This window comes from Alexandromys fortis, unplaced genomic scaffold (genome assembly GCF_014885135.2).
Source record: "Alexandromys fortis isolate MF-2015 unplaced genomic scaffold, M_Fortis_MF-2015_v1.1 scaffold_291, whole genome shotgun sequence".
Classification (NCBI taxonomy): Eukaryota; Metazoa; Chordata; class Mammalia; order Rodentia; family Cricetidae; genus Alexandromys; species Alexandromys fortis.
In genome coordinates, this window is record NW_026068163.1 from 1,097,951 (window position 1) to 1,115,897 (window position 17,947).

General features: G+C 55.3%; 2 protein-coding genes across 3 annotated transcripts; one reads left to right on the plus strand and one right to left on the minus strand.

Moving 5' to 3' along the window:
• The first annotated feature begins 2,882 nt into the window (after positions 1-2,882).
• On the plus strand, positions 2,883-5,904 carry Vgf (VGF nerve growth factor inducible). Its single transcript, XM_050127873.1, has 2 exons — positions 2,883-3,045; positions 3,552-5,904. The coding sequence occupies exon 2, from the start codon at positions 3,572-3,574 to the stop codon at positions 5,423-5,425; it is 1,854 nt and encodes a 617-aa protein (XP_049983830.1). The 5' UTR covers positions 2,883-3,045; positions 3,552-3,571; the 3' UTR covers positions 5,426-5,904.
• Positions 5,905-7,532: 1,628 nt separating this feature from the next.
• Ap1s1 (adaptor related protein complex 1 subunit sigma 1) lies at positions 7,533-17,255 on the minus strand. Of its 2 annotated transcripts, none has more exons than XM_050127888.1 (5): positions 17,148-17,255; positions 13,955-14,133; positions 13,266-13,374; positions 9,572-9,709; positions 7,533-8,252 (listed from the first exon to the last, which is right to left on the minus strand). In XM_050127888.1, the coding sequence occupies exons 1-5, from the start codon at positions 17,148-17,150 to the stop codon at positions 8,205-8,207; spliced, it is 477 nt and encodes a 158-aa protein (XP_049983845.1). In that variant the 5' UTR covers positions 17,151-17,255; the 3' UTR covers positions 7,533-8,204. The 2 variants fall into 2 exon arrangements, with proteins under 2 accessions (XP_049983845.1, XP_049983846.1); XM_050127889.1 differs by lacking the exon at positions 17,148-17,255 and adding an exon at positions 16,374-16,513.
• Positions 17,256-17,947: the final 692 nt, after the last annotated feature.

Below are 17,947 nucleotides of genomic sequence, written 5' to 3' on the forward strand. Positions count from 1 at the left end.
TGAGCTAGGGACCAGGTAGAGAGACACAGAGTCCCAAGAGCAGGAAGGCAGAGGGGCTTCACCCTATGAAATGAACTCACCAAACCTGTCTGCTATCTGGGCCCTTCTTGCCCATCTCCACCCTATGACGACCAAGGGTCTTGAGATATGAGTTTATGCGGAGTTACTTGGGTTTCCAAATAAGGGGAGTTGAGGATGACAGAGAAATAGGGAATGCCCCTAACAGCCTGGGATAAGGACTTGGGGGAGAGGAGCTGCAGATAAACGGCTTCAATTATAGACTTTATTGTCCTGAGATTTGCAAGGCGAAGAAAGGAGAGGAACAAGAATGGTACAGAGTTCACATAAGCGTGGATTCCTCAGAAAGGCACACACACTAAGCCAGACACCAGATCTGGGAGCATTCAAAGACCCCAAATAGCACAGGTGTCTGCCGAGAGTTCCAAGAGACTAGAATTTACCCCGTACAGCAACAGCCACACAGGTGGTAAGAGAAGCCCCCCACCCAACTCATTTAAACTGGAACCGCACCCATCCAGTCTCAACCTGATTCCTTCACTTGCTTCTTCCTATTTCTCTTTTTCTCCTCTGCCTTGGGTCTCTTTACTCTCTGCCCAGAGAAACGCTCACACATGTACACGCTTGCATACAAGCCCACGGGTATCTGGTTTCTCTTGGGGTCTGTCTCCTTTACCGGGATCTTAAACTCAGACTCTCAATCCCCTCAGTCACCCCTCTTTGGCGAGCTCTCTCCCCCACCCCACCTTCCTCTCGCTGAAGGCTCCCCCCCCCCCACTTCAGACGTCGGAACCAGCAGCCTTCTGATCTTCCTTAAGGAAGGTAATGCAACCCTCTCCTTAGCCCACTGCTCAGGATGAAGGGAAACGGGGAGGGGAAAGGAATGGAGGGGATTCTGGCCTCTGGCCGCAGGCTCTGGATGGTGGTGTGGGGGAGTGTCCCGCGCTGCTGCAGTGGTCGGTATCTCTAGGCCCTTCTCCCTCCCTTCTTTGGAGTGTATACTGTCACCTTGGTTCTCAAGTTGGTTTGTTTGTTTCTCTCCTTTAGCCCGCTCCTTCAACCTGCTTCAGGTTCTTTTTCCGTCCCTCCCCCCTGCCCCCGTCTCTTCCCTTTCCTCCCTTACCCCACCTTTTTCTCCGCAGAGCTGATGGGTTTTCTTCTGGGAAAGTCAAGCCACTGATGGAAGGGAGAAGCCACTGCTGGTTATAGAGGGAAAGCACGTGGGTGTGTGTGTGTGTGTGTGTGCGTGTGTGTGCGTGCGTGTGTGTCCATGCCCGCGCGCAGGCGCGTGCACGAGCTAGGGGCTTAGAACAAGGGTCAGTTTAAGGGTGGGATAATGGTAGGGCTAACTCTGAAAGAGGCGCTGAGACCCTCCACACACACCCATCCTGGTTTCCAGATTGTTGGGATGCTGGGGGGGGGCTTTTCGTGTGCCTACAAGTACCCCTGTGTCCGCAGTTCTTGTGTTTCGGGTATGTGTCATTGTCACCCCCCCTTTCCCTGCCCACGCCCCCGCACTGCTCTCCGTCCGCCTGTACCGCAGCCCCCTCCAGCCTCCCTCCCTCCCTTTCGTTCCTGCAGTAGCTGCTCCCGGGGCCACCTTTCCCTCTCCTCTACCCCCTCCCCATTTCCGTCCTCCCATCCCACCTCCGCCCACGTCTGGTCTCCCTTCACCGGACCCGGCTGGCTGATAGATTTTCTGCGCAATCTCTGCGTCATCGCCCCCCACTCCCGGAACCTCTAGCTGTTCAAGCCCCCAGCCCCAACCCCTCTGGGCAGGAGATACGGTCTAAGGGTCTGATGGCTGAGAGGGTCCATCTCTGACGTGGCAGCGCACCCCCCTCCGGTCGCATTCAGACCTCCCCTTTAAGCAGCAGAGAGAAATGGAGTTGAGTCACCCTCTCCACCTGCTCAACCCCCTCCCCACCTGGTCTGGTCTCGCCCTCCAAATGTCCTTGGGTGGGGGCTGTGGGGGAGAGGAAAATAAGCAGAAGGATGTGGGAGAGGTGAATTGAAAGGGGGCACAACAGGGACCCCTAACACGCACAGCAGAGTCCGCTGGCCAGAAGGACAGACACACCTTTTTTCCCCACCCCCTCCAGACACGAACCGATCGTGAGCAGACACGACCCAGAGGCACACACGTCGTCAATCTTTCCCTTTTCTCTTCCGACTAGGACCCTTTCCAAGGTGATTACCCAAACCGCAATATCCACCCATCTGCCCTGGCCCTGGGCGGGCATTCCGCACCGCAGATCCACTCCCTCCTCTCAGGTTCACGCCGTCCTTGGGCGTGCTCCCTATAGACCACGCTGTGGCGGCGGAGTAGGGAGCTCGACCCCCTCCCCGGCTTTCCAACCCTTACCGTCCCCCCATCCAGTATTGATCTCTTACTGACGCCCAGTTAGTTGCTGGCGGTGCCCTCTTCCTAGCCTATTCTGCTCAGCAACGCCGGCTCTGCGCCGCAAGTTGCTTTGTAACCCACCCTCCCGCCTTCTGGCTCCTCTGTACCCACCCTTCCATTCATTCTTCCATTCATTCATTCATCCTTTTCTCCTCGTCCCTCCTTCATTCATTCATAGCCCCCTGCCCCGCCCGCCTCGACATTTCATTCATTCATTCATTCATTCATTTCCCGGAGCTCGGCTAGCGCACGCCCCTCCAGCCGAGGGCCTCACTGCGCAGGCGCAGGCCGGGAGCGACGCTCATCCTCCAATCACTGGACACCCACCATCCACCCTGCACCCGCCCGCTTCCCCATGAATGAACATTGACGTCAATGGGGCGGGGCGAGCCCACGTGACCCCGCGCGCTCTCCTTTATAAGGCGGCGACGCGGGCGCTGTCCAGCGTGCTGAAGCCGGAGCGAGAGAGCTGTTGCTGACCCAGCTGAGCCCAGCTCCTAGAACGCCAGCATCGACCATCGCTGACACTCCGGCCGCCGCGGGACGGAGTCAAGGCGGACGGGTCCCGATCTTCTCCCTGTCCCGACCCTCCTCTCCACCTTCCGCCGTCGTGACACCGGCTGGTAAATACTCCGATGTCCATTTCTCCAACCCTCTTTAGTCGTGGGCGTGAAGGGAGGGTTTTTTTTTCCCCCGAGTGGGGTATTGAGAACACAGCGGGGTGCCCCCGAGAAGGGTCTTTGGTAAATGGAGGAGTCTCTGCTTTTCTGTCGCTGATGAAGTCGCCCACGCACCATCCGGGGAGTCCTGTGGGGAGGGAACAGATACCCCCCCTCCCGCTTATCCTTGTACGCGGGCGCTGGCTGAGAGATGACTTAGGGAAGGGGGAGACAGGAGGCACTGGGCACCCAGAACGAGGACTGCGGACGTTGTTTTTCATTTGCACGACTCTAGAGATCGCTACATCGTTCTTGTTTTCTGCTAAATGTGTTCTCTTCGGGTAAGGTTAGAGAAATGAGGGAAACCCCGGATTTCCTGCTTAAAGGTGGGGGAAGGGAATGCAGAAATAGAAACCGGGGAATTCTTACAGAAATTCTCTATTTCTTTTTTTTTTTTTTCTATTTTTCAGTCTCTGGCAGCCCGTTGGTCATGAAAACCCTCACGTTCCCGGCATCCGTCCTCTTCTGCTTCCTTATACTGATCCAGGGGTTGGAAGCAGCGCCCCCCGGGCGCTCCGATGCTTATCCTCCACCCCTCGGCTCTGAGCATAAAGAGCAGGTAGCTGAGGACGCAGTGTCCCGGCCAAAGGATGACAGCATCCCAGAGGTCCGAGCCGCTCGGAATTCCGAGCCTCAGGACCAGGGAGAGCTCTTCCAGGGCGTGGATCCCCGGGCGCTGGCCTCGGTACTGTTGCAGGCACTAGACCGTCCGGCCTCGCCCCCGGCGGTCCCAGGAGGTTCCCAGCAGGGAACACCCGAAGAAGCAGCAGAAGCTCTTTTGACAGAGTCCGTGCGCAGTCAGACCCATAGCCTCCCGGCACCAGAGATCCAAGTGCCCGCTGCAGCACCCCCTCGCCCTCAGACTCAGGACAACGATCCCGAGGCCGACGACCGCTCAGAAGAGCTGGAGGCGCTAGCATCCTTGCTTCAAGAACTTCGAGATTTCAGTCCGAGCAATGCTAAGCGCCAGCAAGAGACGACCGCAGCAGAGACGGAAACCCGCACGCACACGCTGACCCGAGTCAATCTGGAGAGCCCCGGGCCAGAGCGCGTGTGGCGCGCTTCCTGGGGAGAGTTCCAGGCGCGCGTCCCGGAGCGCGCTCCTCTGTCACCCCCGGTCCCTTCGCAATTCCAGGCACGAATGCCCGAAAGTGCTCCCCTCCCCGAAACCAATCAGTTCGGGGAAGGGGTGGCCTCCCCTAAAACACATCTAGGCGAGACTTTGACACCCTTATCTAAGGCGTACCAAAGCCTGGGTGGCCCCTTCCCCAAGGTGCGCAGGCTTGAGGGCTCACTCTTGGGCGGCTCCGAGGCTGGAGAGCGCCTCCTTCAGCAAGGGCTGGCTCAGGTAGAGGCAGGGAGGAGACAGGCGGAGGCCACCCGGCAGGCCGCAGCGCAAGAAGAGCGGCTGGCCGACCTCGCCTCCGACCTGCTGCTCCAGTATCTGCTGCAGGGCGGAGCCCGGCAGCGCGATCTCGGGGGTCGCGGGCTGCAGGAGACGCCGCAAGAGCGGGAGAGCGAGAGGGAGGAGGAGGCGGAGCAGGAGAGACGCGGTGGTGGGGAGGACGAGCTGGAGGAAGAGGATGAGGAGGCGGCGGAGGCAGAGGCAGAGGCAGAGGAGGCGGAGAGGGCGCGGCAGAACTCGCTCCTGTTCGCCGAGGAGGAAGACGGGGAAGCCGGAGCCGAGGACAAACGCTCCCAGGAGGAGGCGCCAGGCCATCGGCAGAAGGATGTAGAGGGGGCAGAGGAGGGAGGGGAAGAGGACGACGACGACGAGGAGATGGATCCGCAGACGATCGATAGCCTCATTGAACTGTCCACTAGACTCCACCTGCCAGCCGACGATGTGGTCAGCATCATCGAAGAGGTGGAGGAAAAACGGAAGCGGAAGAAGAACGCCCCTCCCGAGCCGGTGCCGGCCCCCCGGGCTGCCCCAGCCCCCACTCATGTCCGCTCCCCACCGCCCCCACCTCCCTCCCAGGCCCGGGATGAGTTGCCAGACTGGAATGAAGTGCTCCCACCCTGGGATCGGGAGGAGGATGAGGTGTTTCCCCCGGGGCCCTATCACCCCTTCCCCAACTACATTCGGCCGCGAACACTGCAGCCACCCGCATCCTCCCGCCGCCGTCACTTCCACCACGCGCTGACACCTGCGCGCCACCATCCCGACCTGGAGGCCCAGGCCAGGCGCGCGCAGGAGGAGGCGGACGCGGAGGAGCGCCGGCTGCAGGAGCAGGAGGAGCTGGAGAATTACATCGAGCACGTGCTGCTGCGCCGCCCGTGACCCGCCCCGGCCCCGCCCATGCGCGCCCGCCCCCAGCTGGGCGCGCCACCACGCCCCCCTCCGTGTCACTCCTCCTCCTCCTTGGTGTTTGCATGCGCCCCGGCTCCGCCCCTCGGCTGCCGCCCGGCCCCGCCCCACGTGACCCCGCCCCGAGTTCTGTCGGGACCGGACCTGTCAGACTCCCACGGGTCTGCAGTCCAGAACTCCCGGGGCCATCCCAGGCGGGTGGGTGTTTTGTGCGGGTCCCCTTACACCCCCACTTCCTCCAGGGGCCTCGTCCCCATCTAGTTTTGCCGGTCCCAAACGGGAAAACCTGTTCTAATTAATCGTGTGAAGTGTCTGTCTCCCAGCCTTGGGGCCACCCCGGAGCCTCCCTTCCCCCCCAATCGCTGTGAACTTCCCCACTTCCTGCCCTTCTCTGTTGTAAATACCCCTCACGGAGGAAATAGTTTTGCTAAGAAATAAAAGGGACTATTTTACTAGAGGACTTTGTTTTCCGTTATTCACCGGTTCCCTTGGGCCAGCGTGGTCCTCTCCAAGGGGCGGTGAGGGAAGCGCCAGCATCACCTGTTCCGGACTCTGACCAAAGCCGGAGCTGCCGCCGGGGAGAAAGGTGTGACGCTGTACCTGGCAATGCCTATGTGGGATGGTTCAGTGGGTAAAGGCACACGTTGCCACGCGTGACAAGAGTGTGACACCAGGGTTCTTTCCACATGATGGAAGGGGAGGGCTGACTACCACATGCCCACCACGGCACACCCACCCACAGGATACAAAAACAAATAAATGTAATAAAAACCAGAGCAAAATAGGATCTCAATCTCTGCTTTCCACTACCACCTTGTGCCAAAACTGGACCATAATTCCTAGTCTTTGACCTAGGTAAGAGTGGGCTCCAACAGGGCCAGACCTTTGGTTGGGATAGGGCTCAGTTGGCAGGAGTGCCTGCCTAGTGTGCACTTGGCCCCTAGGTCTAGTCCCATAAACTGAGTTCATAAAGGGTCAGAAAAAAAGACAAAACAAAACAAACAAAAAAACAAGAAAAGAGCCAATTGTCCGGGACAAGCCAATTTCTAGAACACAAATGAAAAAAGGTACCACCTGAGAGATGTTCCTCATTGGGTATCTGGGAGGTTCCCCCCACCCCAAGTCATCCATGCTCCCCTTCATGGCTCCCTGAATTCCCAGAAACTTGGGGAGGAGCTGACCCCCACACCCTTGTTTTTAATCATTTCTCAATTACCCCCCCTCCCAAACAAAATGAAAATGGAAATTCTCTATGCAGACATCTCAGAAGAGAGAACCTACGACTTCCGGCCTGTCCTTCCCTGGGTATGTGTGTAGTCACAGGCAGTGTGTGGGGCAGGGCCACCAGACAGAGCAAGACATTCATGCAAACGTCAATTCCAGATAAGCCCTAGATCCCCCCAGAATAACCTCTTCACGGTGCATGGGACACACTAATTTATCTGTTGGGGCTTTGGTTGTGGCTCAGCAATAGAGCACCGACCTCAAATGCAAGAGACCCTAGTATTGCAAATTACAGAATCAACTCTTGTGGTTGGACATGTGGCTCTGTTGACCCAGTGCTTGTCCAGCACGTATGAAGCAGTTCGTAAAACAGAACGTGCTGTTGAACAGCTGTAACCTCAGCATTTCTAGAGTAGAGGCAGGAGGATCAGAAATGACAAGTTTATCCTCCCATCCATATTGAGTTTGAAGCCAGCCTAGACTACGTGAGATCCCGTTCTAAAATTTAAAGAAATTTCAAATGCATCTGTTGTGTCGGGGTGTGGTTGGCACATGCTTGTAATCCCAGACTCATCCCCGAGATCCAAGTCACTCCGTGTCTCCAAACACAAGTCTAAGTGCTCAGGAGGCAGAGTATCTGCCCGGCATACACAGGCCGTGGGTTTGATTATCCCAGAACATAAAGCAAAACAGCAACCAAACCTGTTGTCCAGCTGTCATTCAACTAGGCATCTTCTATTTTTAGCTTTTCTTCTTAACTGTGGTGACCCAGGTCCCAGGAAGACACTAGCAGGAAGCTTCCCTTGACCTCAGGGTGGACACCAATCTGGTTCAACAAACACAGAGGCAAGCCAAGTCCAGAAACACTTGTCCTTTTATTCCAGAAGAAAGGAAACAGAGGCAGCCGCTTGGCCGGAGTGGAGGGGGACAGTGTCCCAGAAAGCAGGCCCTTCCCCCAACTGTCCCTTCCCTCCAGGAGGCAGGGTTAGAAAAACATTAACTTGGTGGTTCCTTCCCTGGCTCTGGCTGGACACTGGAGCCCGGCAGGAAGTGGGGGCAGGAGAGGGAAATCCCCTCCCAGGCAGAGAAGCTGCTCTGGCTGGCTATGGGGAAGGGTGGAGGTAGGTTTTGGGGCAGAGGGGAGAAAAGAGCCCTGGAAACCTTTTCCCTTTAACCTGACGTATTTATATATTTACAGCAATAAAGGACAGGGGGTGGAGGATGGCTGGGGTCAACGTGGGTTCTTCCGAGGAAGGGAATGAAAGCCACTTAGCGCCCCCATCCAGGTCACATTTTCCTGCCTTCCTACTCCTAAAGCCTGCTGGGAAAGGTAGAGGGTGGAGGGAGGGAATGTTTGAACGAAGGGCTGGAGCCACAGCTCCTTCCAAGGAAGGTGAGGTGGCCGAGGAAAAACAGCTGGCTCCCACCAAGAGAAGGGGCCTGGGGGAGAGGTGGGAGACACAGCCCCCAAGTGCTGCCTCTTGTCTCGGCTCCCCAGTTCCACAGGGTCCCCTGCTGGCTGACGGGGCTAGGCCAGGCCCATCTCCTCCAGGACACTGCGGGGCGACTCATCCTCCTGAGACACAGGGAGGGCAGATGGGGAGGGCAAGATGGAGGGATCAGAGTCAGGGGAAGCACAGACACGTGGGGGAGAAGCTGAAGTGAGCCCAAGTCTGGAACACCATGAGCCCTCAGTTGAGGGGGGCTCACAGGCCTCATGACACCACTCCCAGAACCCACAGTGGTGAGGAGAGGTGGATGCCAAGCTCATCACCACCCAGAATCTAAAGCTCTGGACTCGGGGAGCAGCTTCAGAACCCAATGGCTGGGGTAGGATGCAGAGGAACCCTGATTCCCAGGAGGCAGGTGGCATGGACGCTTGGTCTGTGCCTCTTAGAGTGGTGAAGCCAGCAAGACACTGGTCCCAGGGTCCTCGGGAAGAGAAGTTTAATGACCAGGGGGCACTGTGTGTGAGGGTGTGACATGAGCGAGCTTACCTCGTTTCATTCCACCGCGTCTCCCCATCGCCCCCATCTCTCCCCCTCCTCAGAGCCAGCTCAAGGTGGCTTGCTTGTCACTGCAGAGCCCTGGTGACTCATCTCCCTGCACCAAGGCTCAGCAGCAGCGTGGCAGAGGGGGTGTGCCAGATAGCAGGGAGAGCTAACAGTCCCCACAGCCGTCGGTGCCTGAGCAACAGCGGGGTGTGTGTATGTGTGTCTACACGTGCATGTGTGTATACATGTGTATGTGGGCACACGTTGTTAAAAGTGGGGATCAGGCATGGCTGTGGAGACTGCCCTGTCATTAATGTACTGTCACGTGAGCAGGAAGGCCTGAGTTCAGGTCCCTAGCAACCACATAAAAGCCTGGCATGGGGGAGTGGGCAGGAAGGATAGACAGGCAGATCCTGGAGCTCAGGGGCCAACCAGCGAGGCTGAATGAACTCCAGGTTCAGTGGGAAGAGACCCAATTTCAACCTTTGGCCTCCACACCCCCGTCACGTTACACACAGGAACACACACAGGCAGGCCAAGTACGGATCAGGGCCCTCGGCTCCATCAGCAGAGACAGAAAATAGATATGAAATCAAGGAAGAAAAGGCTTATCTACCATGACCCACTCTCCAATTCTCTCAACAGCCCTTACTGTCGGGAGAATCATTAAGTCAAAGGAAATGGGTCCTGGAAAGAGGCCACAGCTTGGGATGGCAAGTGGGAGATGGCTCCACCCACCTCCTGGTCCAGGGGCTCCGGACTTAGGACAAGTCAGACAGCAGGGCATGATGGAGGGGGGGGGCACTCGTCAACGGGCAAGGTGTCCGAGGGAGGGGAAGTCCCCTCGGCCACAGTATTCCTCCTCCTCCTCCTCCTCCTCCTCACTGTCCCTGGCTCGTACCTCCTGCAGCAGGTCAGCCTGCTCGATGGCCTTAAGCACACTCTTCTTGGAGGTGTCCTGGACATCCCCACCCATCAGAAACTCATCCAGGATAAAATAGGCTTTCTCAAAGTTGAAGATGATATCCAGCTCGCACACCTGGGAGAGGAGGGAGAAGGCAGAGCTGAGCATCAAGATGTCCCCGAGCCTTCTTCCTTCTGTTTTACGCCCCTGCAGTCTCATGTAGTCCAGGCTGTCCCTGGATTCACTATATAGCTGAAGCTATCTTAGACTGGCTCTCCTGCCTCCACACCGCACCACGTGGCACAGGGTACCGGGCATGCAAGGCAAGCAAGTACTCTACCAACTGAGTATATCCCCAGCCCGCAGTGAGTCCCTTCAGTGGCTCTCAGATCCTCCCAGCCCTCAGCTCTCAACTCTGGTCTTTCCCCAGGCTGACCTTGAGGTCTTAATCCTCCTGCCTCAGCCTGGGAGTGCTGGGATTATGGGTACAAACTGCCAAGTCTCTTAAAATCTCCAACATGGTTTCTGCCAGACCCTGGGCTAGTCTCCGCCTTAGGCATTCTGGGGCAGAGGAGAATATCATGGTCTTTGCTTTAGAAGACCCAACGTGATCTCTGCTAATACAAAATTAGCTGTGTACATCATGGAATGTCTATGGGCCTCAGTTTCCCCATCCAAAAATGGAGACGGTAATGCTGACTCCTTGGATAGATGAAGAACAAACCAGAGAACCTCAAAAGGCCTGTGGGAGTGGTGTAGGTCTCTGGTCTCAGCTATTCGGGAGGCAGTGGAGGCAGAAGATAGTCTCCTAGGTTACAGAGGGAGTTCAAGGTCAACTTGGGCAACCTAGTGAGACATTTTCTCAAAATACAAAGTACAAAAGGGGCTGAGGAGAGGAGCATAAAGTACCTGATGTGTGAGGGCTTACGTGCCGTGTCTAACATGAAATCAACCAACCAATCAATCGACTTAGTCTAGGGATACAGCTCAGGTGGTGTAAGACTGGCCACCACAGGCTCATATACACGAACTTAGTCACCAGGGAGCAGAACTGTTTGAGAGATTAGAAGGATTAAGAGGTGTGGCCTTACTGGAGGAAGTGTGTCACTGGGGATGGGTTTTGAGGTTTCAAAAGCCCATGCCAAACCCAGAGTCTCTCTCTATCTGTGGGTCAGATTGTAGTTAGCTCTCAGCTACTGCTCCAGCACCTGCCTGCACACTGCCACGTTCCCCACCAGGATAATGGACTAAGCCTCTGAAGCTGTAAGCAAGCCCCCAATTAAATGCTTTCTCTTTTGAAATAGATGCGTTACTCATAGTGTCTCTTCACGGCCACAAGAACAGTGACTAAGACACTTGCTTAAAATGGGTCTGTTCCCAGAACCCTATAAACTGGGTGTGGCGGTCAGACCTGTGACCCCAGAACTTGGAGGAACCAGAAGTCTAGGGTCACCCTCAGTTGCACAGTGAGATGGAGACCAGCTGAGGACACACACATGCTACTCAAAAGCAGGAGCCAGGCTGTGGTGGCGCACGCCTTTAAACCCAGCACGCGGGAGGCAGAGGCAGGCGGATCTCTGAGTTCGAGGCCAACCTGGTTTCCAGAGTTAGTTCCAGGACAGCCACGGCTATACAGAGAAACCCTGGTCTTGAACCTTTCAACCTCCTCAAAACTAAACAAAAAATGGGCTGGACAGACGGACTGGCAGGGAAAGGCCCTTGTCACATAAGCCTGACTACCCTAGGACTTACACAAAAGTGGAAGGAGAGAATTTGCTTGACAAGGTTGTTCTCGGGCTTCCCAGAGCCATGGCAAACACGGCCCCCAATAATGATAACAATAAGGGCAGTCAGGTGGCTCTTTGGGTAGGGACTTGCTGCTAAGCTGGAGGTCAATCTCCAGGACCCACGTGGAGGAAGGAGAGACCAGAGTCTCAAAAGTTGTCCTTTGACCTCCGCATTCCTGAGTGTGCCTTACCATCCCCAAGTAAATAAATGTAACCCTCCCCTCCCCCCCCCAAAAAACCGCTTAAAACAAAGACAAACAAAAAGAACAACAGGGAGGAGCACAGGCCTGGCCCAATCCCTGCACCACCAACAGAAATCAACTCAAGTAGAGCCCGCCCCTCCCCCGCCCCTGCCTAAGCAGGGCTTCTCTGTGTAGCCCTGTGTCTTAGAACTCACTCTGTGTAGACCACGCTGGCCTTGAACTCACAGAGATCCACCTGCCTCTCCCTCCCGAGCGCGCCACCACCACCGGGCCCGGGCTGGGCTTTGTACGTATTAACAGTGTTTTGCATTACTGCGGCATTCTGATTCTGTATCTACGGTCTGCGCTATCTGTCCGGACCCAACCTGCACACCACACAAGTTCATTCAGAATCTGAGAGGTTAGGTTCTGTGTATCATTTTTTTAATGTTTTAGATTTACTTATTTTCTTTTGTATGAGTGTTTTGCCTGTATGTATGTATGTATATGTACCGTCTGCTTGCCTCGAGCCCGAGCTGTTGGGTCCCCAGGACCCATGTAAAAAAAAAAAAAAAAAAAAAAAAAGCTAGACATAATGGTGCTTGTTTGTACTCCCAGTGCAGGGGAGGTGGAGACAGGGGGATCCCCAGCTGAGCTGAATCAAGGAGTCCCGGGCCAGTGAGAGACCCTGCCTCAACACAAAAACGAAAGCAAGACTGTAGCTGGAGATGTGGCTCGGTAGTTAGGAGGACATACTGTCCTTGCAGAGGACTGAAGTCAATCCCCTGCACCCACGTACTCCAGCCCCAGGAGTCTGACCTCCTCTTCTCTTCTGACCTCTGCAGGCACGTGCATGTGACAGACACGCACACACATATGAACAAACAATAAAACGGGCCAGGCGGTGGTAGCGCACACCTTTAATCCCAGCACACAGGAGGCAGAGGCAAGGCGGATCTCTATGAGTCTGAGCCCAGCCTGGTCTACAGAGTGAGTTCCAGCTACACAGAGAAACCCTGTCTTGAAAAAACCTAAATAAATAAATAAATAAATACATAAATACATAAATAAATACATACATACATAAAATGTATTCTTAACCCTGGGGGGAGGGGGAAGGAAGAAAGGAAGGAAGGAAGGAAGGAAGGAAGGAAGGAAGGAAGGAAGGAAGGAAGGAAGGGAGAAAAGGAGAAAGAAGAAACTCCACCAAGGTAGAGTGGAGGGCACAGATGAGCAACATATGAGTTTGTCCTCTGGCCTTTCCATGAACATTTGTGTGTAAATACACACACACACACACACGCACACGCACACGCACACACGCATTCTCTCTCTCTCTCTCTCTCTCCCTCCCTCCCTCCCTCCCTCCCTCCCTCCCTCCCTCCCTCCCAACTATTCCGACACAATGCCAAGGTCAGGGACCTCTGTAAAAGGAGAGCTTGGTCTCTGCCTATACTCAATGCCAGGCTCCCTCTATTGCCACCACCCTCTACTTCATGCAGCGAGGCCGGAGCTCAACTGACTGAGGTACACCCCCAAGCTGATTAAGGGCCACAGCTAATAGGCTTAGAGCTTTAAAGGGGAGATTAATTATGGCTCCTGTGCCCCAACACTACCTCCCCACTGAGACTTCCAGGGCAGGGACTGGCTGAGCCTTTCCTAGGGCTTGGCAGGAAGATGGAACTGCCTGGCATGGAAGAGGGGGTTCGCGGGGAGACGTACGCTGCCGAAGTACTTGTCCAAGAGCTCCACGTATCGGTGGATCAGCTCCAGTGTGATCAGTTCGTTGTCTTGACCTTCAATGGCGCAGCAGAAATAGAGACTGGCGTATCTGGGGAGGAAGCCCATGAGGCATAGTTAGGCGCTGGCTTCAGGACCCTGGAGTTCCAGGCTCAACCTGTCCGCCAGCCTGAGGTCCCCTAACTGTCCACAGACATGATGGTCCCAGCGGGCACAGAGAATAACACGTTTCCTGTGAGCGTGCTTCAGAAACACCCACGATTCGTTCCTTCTCCCTCGTGCCCTCTGACCTGCCTGGCTGGACTCAGCATAGACCTGAGCCAGTTCACAGGCTCAGAGCAGAGGGAACTGGGAAGGTCTGCAGGGGACTGTGGGTGTAGGCATGAGGAAAAGTGGCGTGAGCTCTCAGCATGGTGAAGGAGGCTGGGAGGGACCTGTCCGTGGGCAGGAGAGCCTTCAGGGTGTGTGCCAGAGGACGTGTCAGAAAACCAAGGAGGCAACCAGATGACCTCAGAAAGTAAAGGAAGAGGGCGTTCATGACCACCCTGTAGATGCCTCAGCTCCTCAGAACCCTCCTGACGTCAGGGACAGAACTCTCTCTCAGCCACTTTAACCCAGTGTGAACGCCAGTGCAATCCGGGGACAGCTAGAATAAACCGAGGGAGTATCACCTCTTATAGACGACTTTGAGGTCCCTCCACTCCAGGAAGCTGCACATCTTGGGCTTCCGAGCCAGCACGACCTGCATGAGCTCCCGGACCATCTTCTTCCTCTCCTTGTCGGAGGTGGCCAGGTACCATTTCTGCAGCCGGAGTTTCCCCTGCCGGCTGAACAGTAGCATGAATCGCATCTGGAAAGGAGGAAGGACCAGAGCTGAGGGGCAGAGAACGGTTCAGAGCCTCTCGCCTCGCACCAGCGCACAGCCCCAGACTCAGCAATATTCACGACCACTTCTGCCCTAGCTGCATAGAGAACAATGCTTCTCCTGAGAGAAAGGCAAAGATTTTTATGCCTGCGGTTTGGGTTCGAATCCTGGCTCCACTAGCTGAGTACAACCGCCAGCAAATCAAATCTGTTCTGGGCTGGCAAGATGAGAGCTAAATTGGCTAAGGTGCTTGCTATCAAGCCTGATGACCTGGGTTCAATACCAGTGGCCCACATTCCAGAACAGAGCCACCTCCCACACACATATGACAAAAGAAATAAATGTAAAAACATTTTATTGCCTGGCAAGATTCAGAGAAACCCTATCTAGGAAAAAAAAAACAAAAAAACAAAAAAAGGAGGTTTTTATGCACTTATTTGTGTGTGTGTGTAGTTCAGAGGACAGTTTGAGGAGTTGGTTCTCTGCTTCTATAATGTGAGTTCCAGGGATCAAATTCAGATACTCAAGTCTTGGCAACAAGTGCTTTTACCCACTGAACTATCTTACTGGCTTTGTAAAAAAATTAATTGCCTCAGCTGGGCGGTGGTGGCGCATGTCTTTAATCCCAGCACTTGGGAGGCAGAGGCAGGCAGATCTCTGTGAGTTCGAGACCAGCCTGGTCTACAAGAGCTAGTTCCAGGACAGGAACCAAACCACAGAGAAACGCTGTCTTGAAAAACAAAAACAAAACAAAAAAAATTGTCTCTGAACCTCTTTTTGTGTGTGTGTGTGTGTTTTTTTTTTTTTTTTTTTTTTTTTTTTTTTTGACAGGGTTTCTCTGTTAACAGCTCTAGCTGTCCTGGAACTTGCTCTGTAGACCAGGCTGGCCTCGAACTCACAGAGATCTGCCTGAACCTTAGTTCCTTTACCTGCAAGATAGAAACAATAAAGTTACTTTCCTTACAGAATTCTTTTAAGACTTGTCTCTCTTCTTATTGTTTAAAGACTTATTTTACTTTATGAGCATGAAATAGTCACATGCATGCCTGTTGGAGCCCTTAGGACCGGGGTCACAGATGGTTGTGAGCCACCATGCAGGTGACGGGAATCACACCCAGGTCCTCTGTGAGAGCAACACTTGCTGTTAAGCACGGAGCCCGCTTCTGTTCTCTTTAATGATGTGTAAGTGTGTGCCGCATCCACACAGCAGGGATGTGCACGAGTGCGGGTGCCACGGGGGCCAGAGGCACCGGATGTGCTGAATCTGGAGTTACAGATGGCTGTGAGCAGCCTGACATGCGTGATGGAAACTGAACTGGGTCTTCTGAAGGAGCAGCAGGAGCTCTTAATGGCTGAACCCCTCCTGCCTTAAGGAATTCTCCAATGAGCTAATTTGTGGGTGCACCTGGAGCACAGTAGGCCCTACAACACGCTAGGGCTGCTACTGCTCCCTGGCCTCCTGTTTCCTAATCTTGTTCTCCACGGGGATTAAGATGCCTGGCCTCATGATGAGCGGATGCCAGCGACATCAGTCCTAAGTTCCTTCTAGACCCCGTGTCTCAGAGATGCCGGGTCTCTATCCCATCCTGCCATAAGCCCCTTGACACACGGCCTCTCAGTGCCAGCCCCACGCCTGTTGATAATCTTCTCTGCACATTGTACACACATCCGAACTGCACTTGGTACAGGGATATTCAGCTCTCGCCCTCTGCTACCCACGCATTTGGTTCCTAGTGCTGGCTTTCCTTCCAGTTTCTTAAAATGTTATTTCCTATGGGGGAGGGGTACTCATGCGGGGGCGGCGTGTGTGTGTCAGAGGATCACTTTTGTGGGTCAGGTCTCTCCTTCCACCATGAGGGTCCTGGGGATTGAACTCAGGTTGTCTGGTACTTTCACAAGCTGGGCCATCTCTCTAGCCCTCTTTTCTTTCTTTTTTGAGCCGGAGTTTCAAGTAGCTCAGGCTGACCTCAATTCCCTATGTAGCCAAGGCTGCCCTTGATTTTCTCCGATCCTCCTGTTTCTACCTCCTGAGTGCCAGGGTTACAGGTGTGCACCATAGGCCTGACCTTCCTTCCCAGACACCAGATCACGCAGTCAGTCCCTCATAGAGGGTAGGTCACCCAGGATGGCTCTCCTAGGGATGTCTGTGGAATAAGGAGCAAGAGAGTCCTCACTGCTTCACGGATCTAGTTTCTTCCCAGTTGGAGGGGCTCCTAATTCCTTACCTTGAACTCAATTCCCAAGCAAAGAGAACTGTGAACACGGCCAGGGCTGGAATCTCTGGGTGTGTGTGGCACTTCCAGCTTACAGGTTATAAATTAAAAGGAACAAAGGCCCCCAGAAAGTAGGGGCGGGGGTTGTTGGGGGGACAGGGGATGTGAAGAACCGAGGGAGCCAAGTGCGGCTAAGATAAGGGGGTGACAGCTATGACAGGAAGACGGAAGGCCTAGGTTCCGGAAAAGAAAATGGACTGGGGAGGGTGGAGAGCTGGGAGTCTTCCAGAGCCTGGGTTCCCCGACCACACACACGGGAGCCCACCCGAGCGAGAACTCCGAGCGAGTTCAGTCAAGGAACTGAGACAGGAGGTTAACTACAGACACCCGGAAACCGCTCTCCTCGGGCCCCACTCCAGCGTGGGCCTCATGGGAAGGGGATTGGGCGAGCTGCGAGCCCCCGAGCGACCCCGGCGCCCTCTCCCCGTGTGGCTTCCCTGCAGCAGTGACCGGGGGCATCGCGAGGACCGAACCCCGTGTCCCGAGCGCTCCACTGCTCGGGACAGTCCCGCCACCCTTCAGCCCAGTCCCCTCTCCCCGCCCCTGTCCCGAGTGCCATTTCCAGCTCCCGAGGTCGGCTCGCTCCAGTCGCTCCGGGAAGTGGATCCTTAGCGGACCACAGGGAAGACAGGGCGACTCCTACTACAGGCGGCCCCCCTCCGGACCCCCCGCAGGTACAGCCCACGCCCCTCGGGTCCCCGTCCCCTCCCTCTCTGCACAGCCTACCATCCTGCAGCCTCCGGCCCGGCACGTCCCTCTCCGGCCACCGTAGAAGAAGCCAGCTCCACTCCCCGTCGGATTCTTTTCTTTTCCTTCCCTCTCCGCTTCAAGCCCCGCCCCCCGGCCTCGCGCGGCTACATTGCGCAGGCGCCAACTCTGCAGCGCCCCCTCCCCTCCTACCCGGGCTGGAGGCGGAGAAGCGGAAACCATGGCAACCAGGTCCTTGACTTCAGCTTTGCAGAAGCTCGGTTGTCATGGTAACAAGGCTGTCTTGGAGGGTTGATTGGAGGATGGGAAAGGGAGAGGGGGTAGGGGGACAATGAGGGCCTCGAGCTTTGGAGCATTTGTGGGGGGGAGGAAGGCGGGAAAAGGGTGAGAGGTGGCTGCACGATCTTTAGAGTTTATGAAGAAGCAAGGAGGAATGATGCAGGGAGTTGAGCACTGAAGAGGGAGCACGGTGGGAATGACTGATGTGGAGAACGTCTGTCAAAGGGTGGTGATGGGGCAGCACGAGGGAAGTAGAGAACGGAGGCTGGGGGATACAAGAACAGCTCAGGGCTACGGAACACACAAGGCAGGTGTGGTGGCGCACACCTGTGATTCCCGCACTTGGAAGGCAGAGACAGGAGCGACTTGTAGTTCAAGCTCAGCCTCAACTAAGTGGCATGCTGGAGACCACCCAAAGCTACCAGAGAGCCTGTTTTAGGCAAAGAGAAACAAAACAGTGTGGGCACGATGACTCCAATCACAGAGATGTTCCCCCAAGCCCAAGGGGAAAGGAAATCACTGACGCCTGCAAGTTGTCC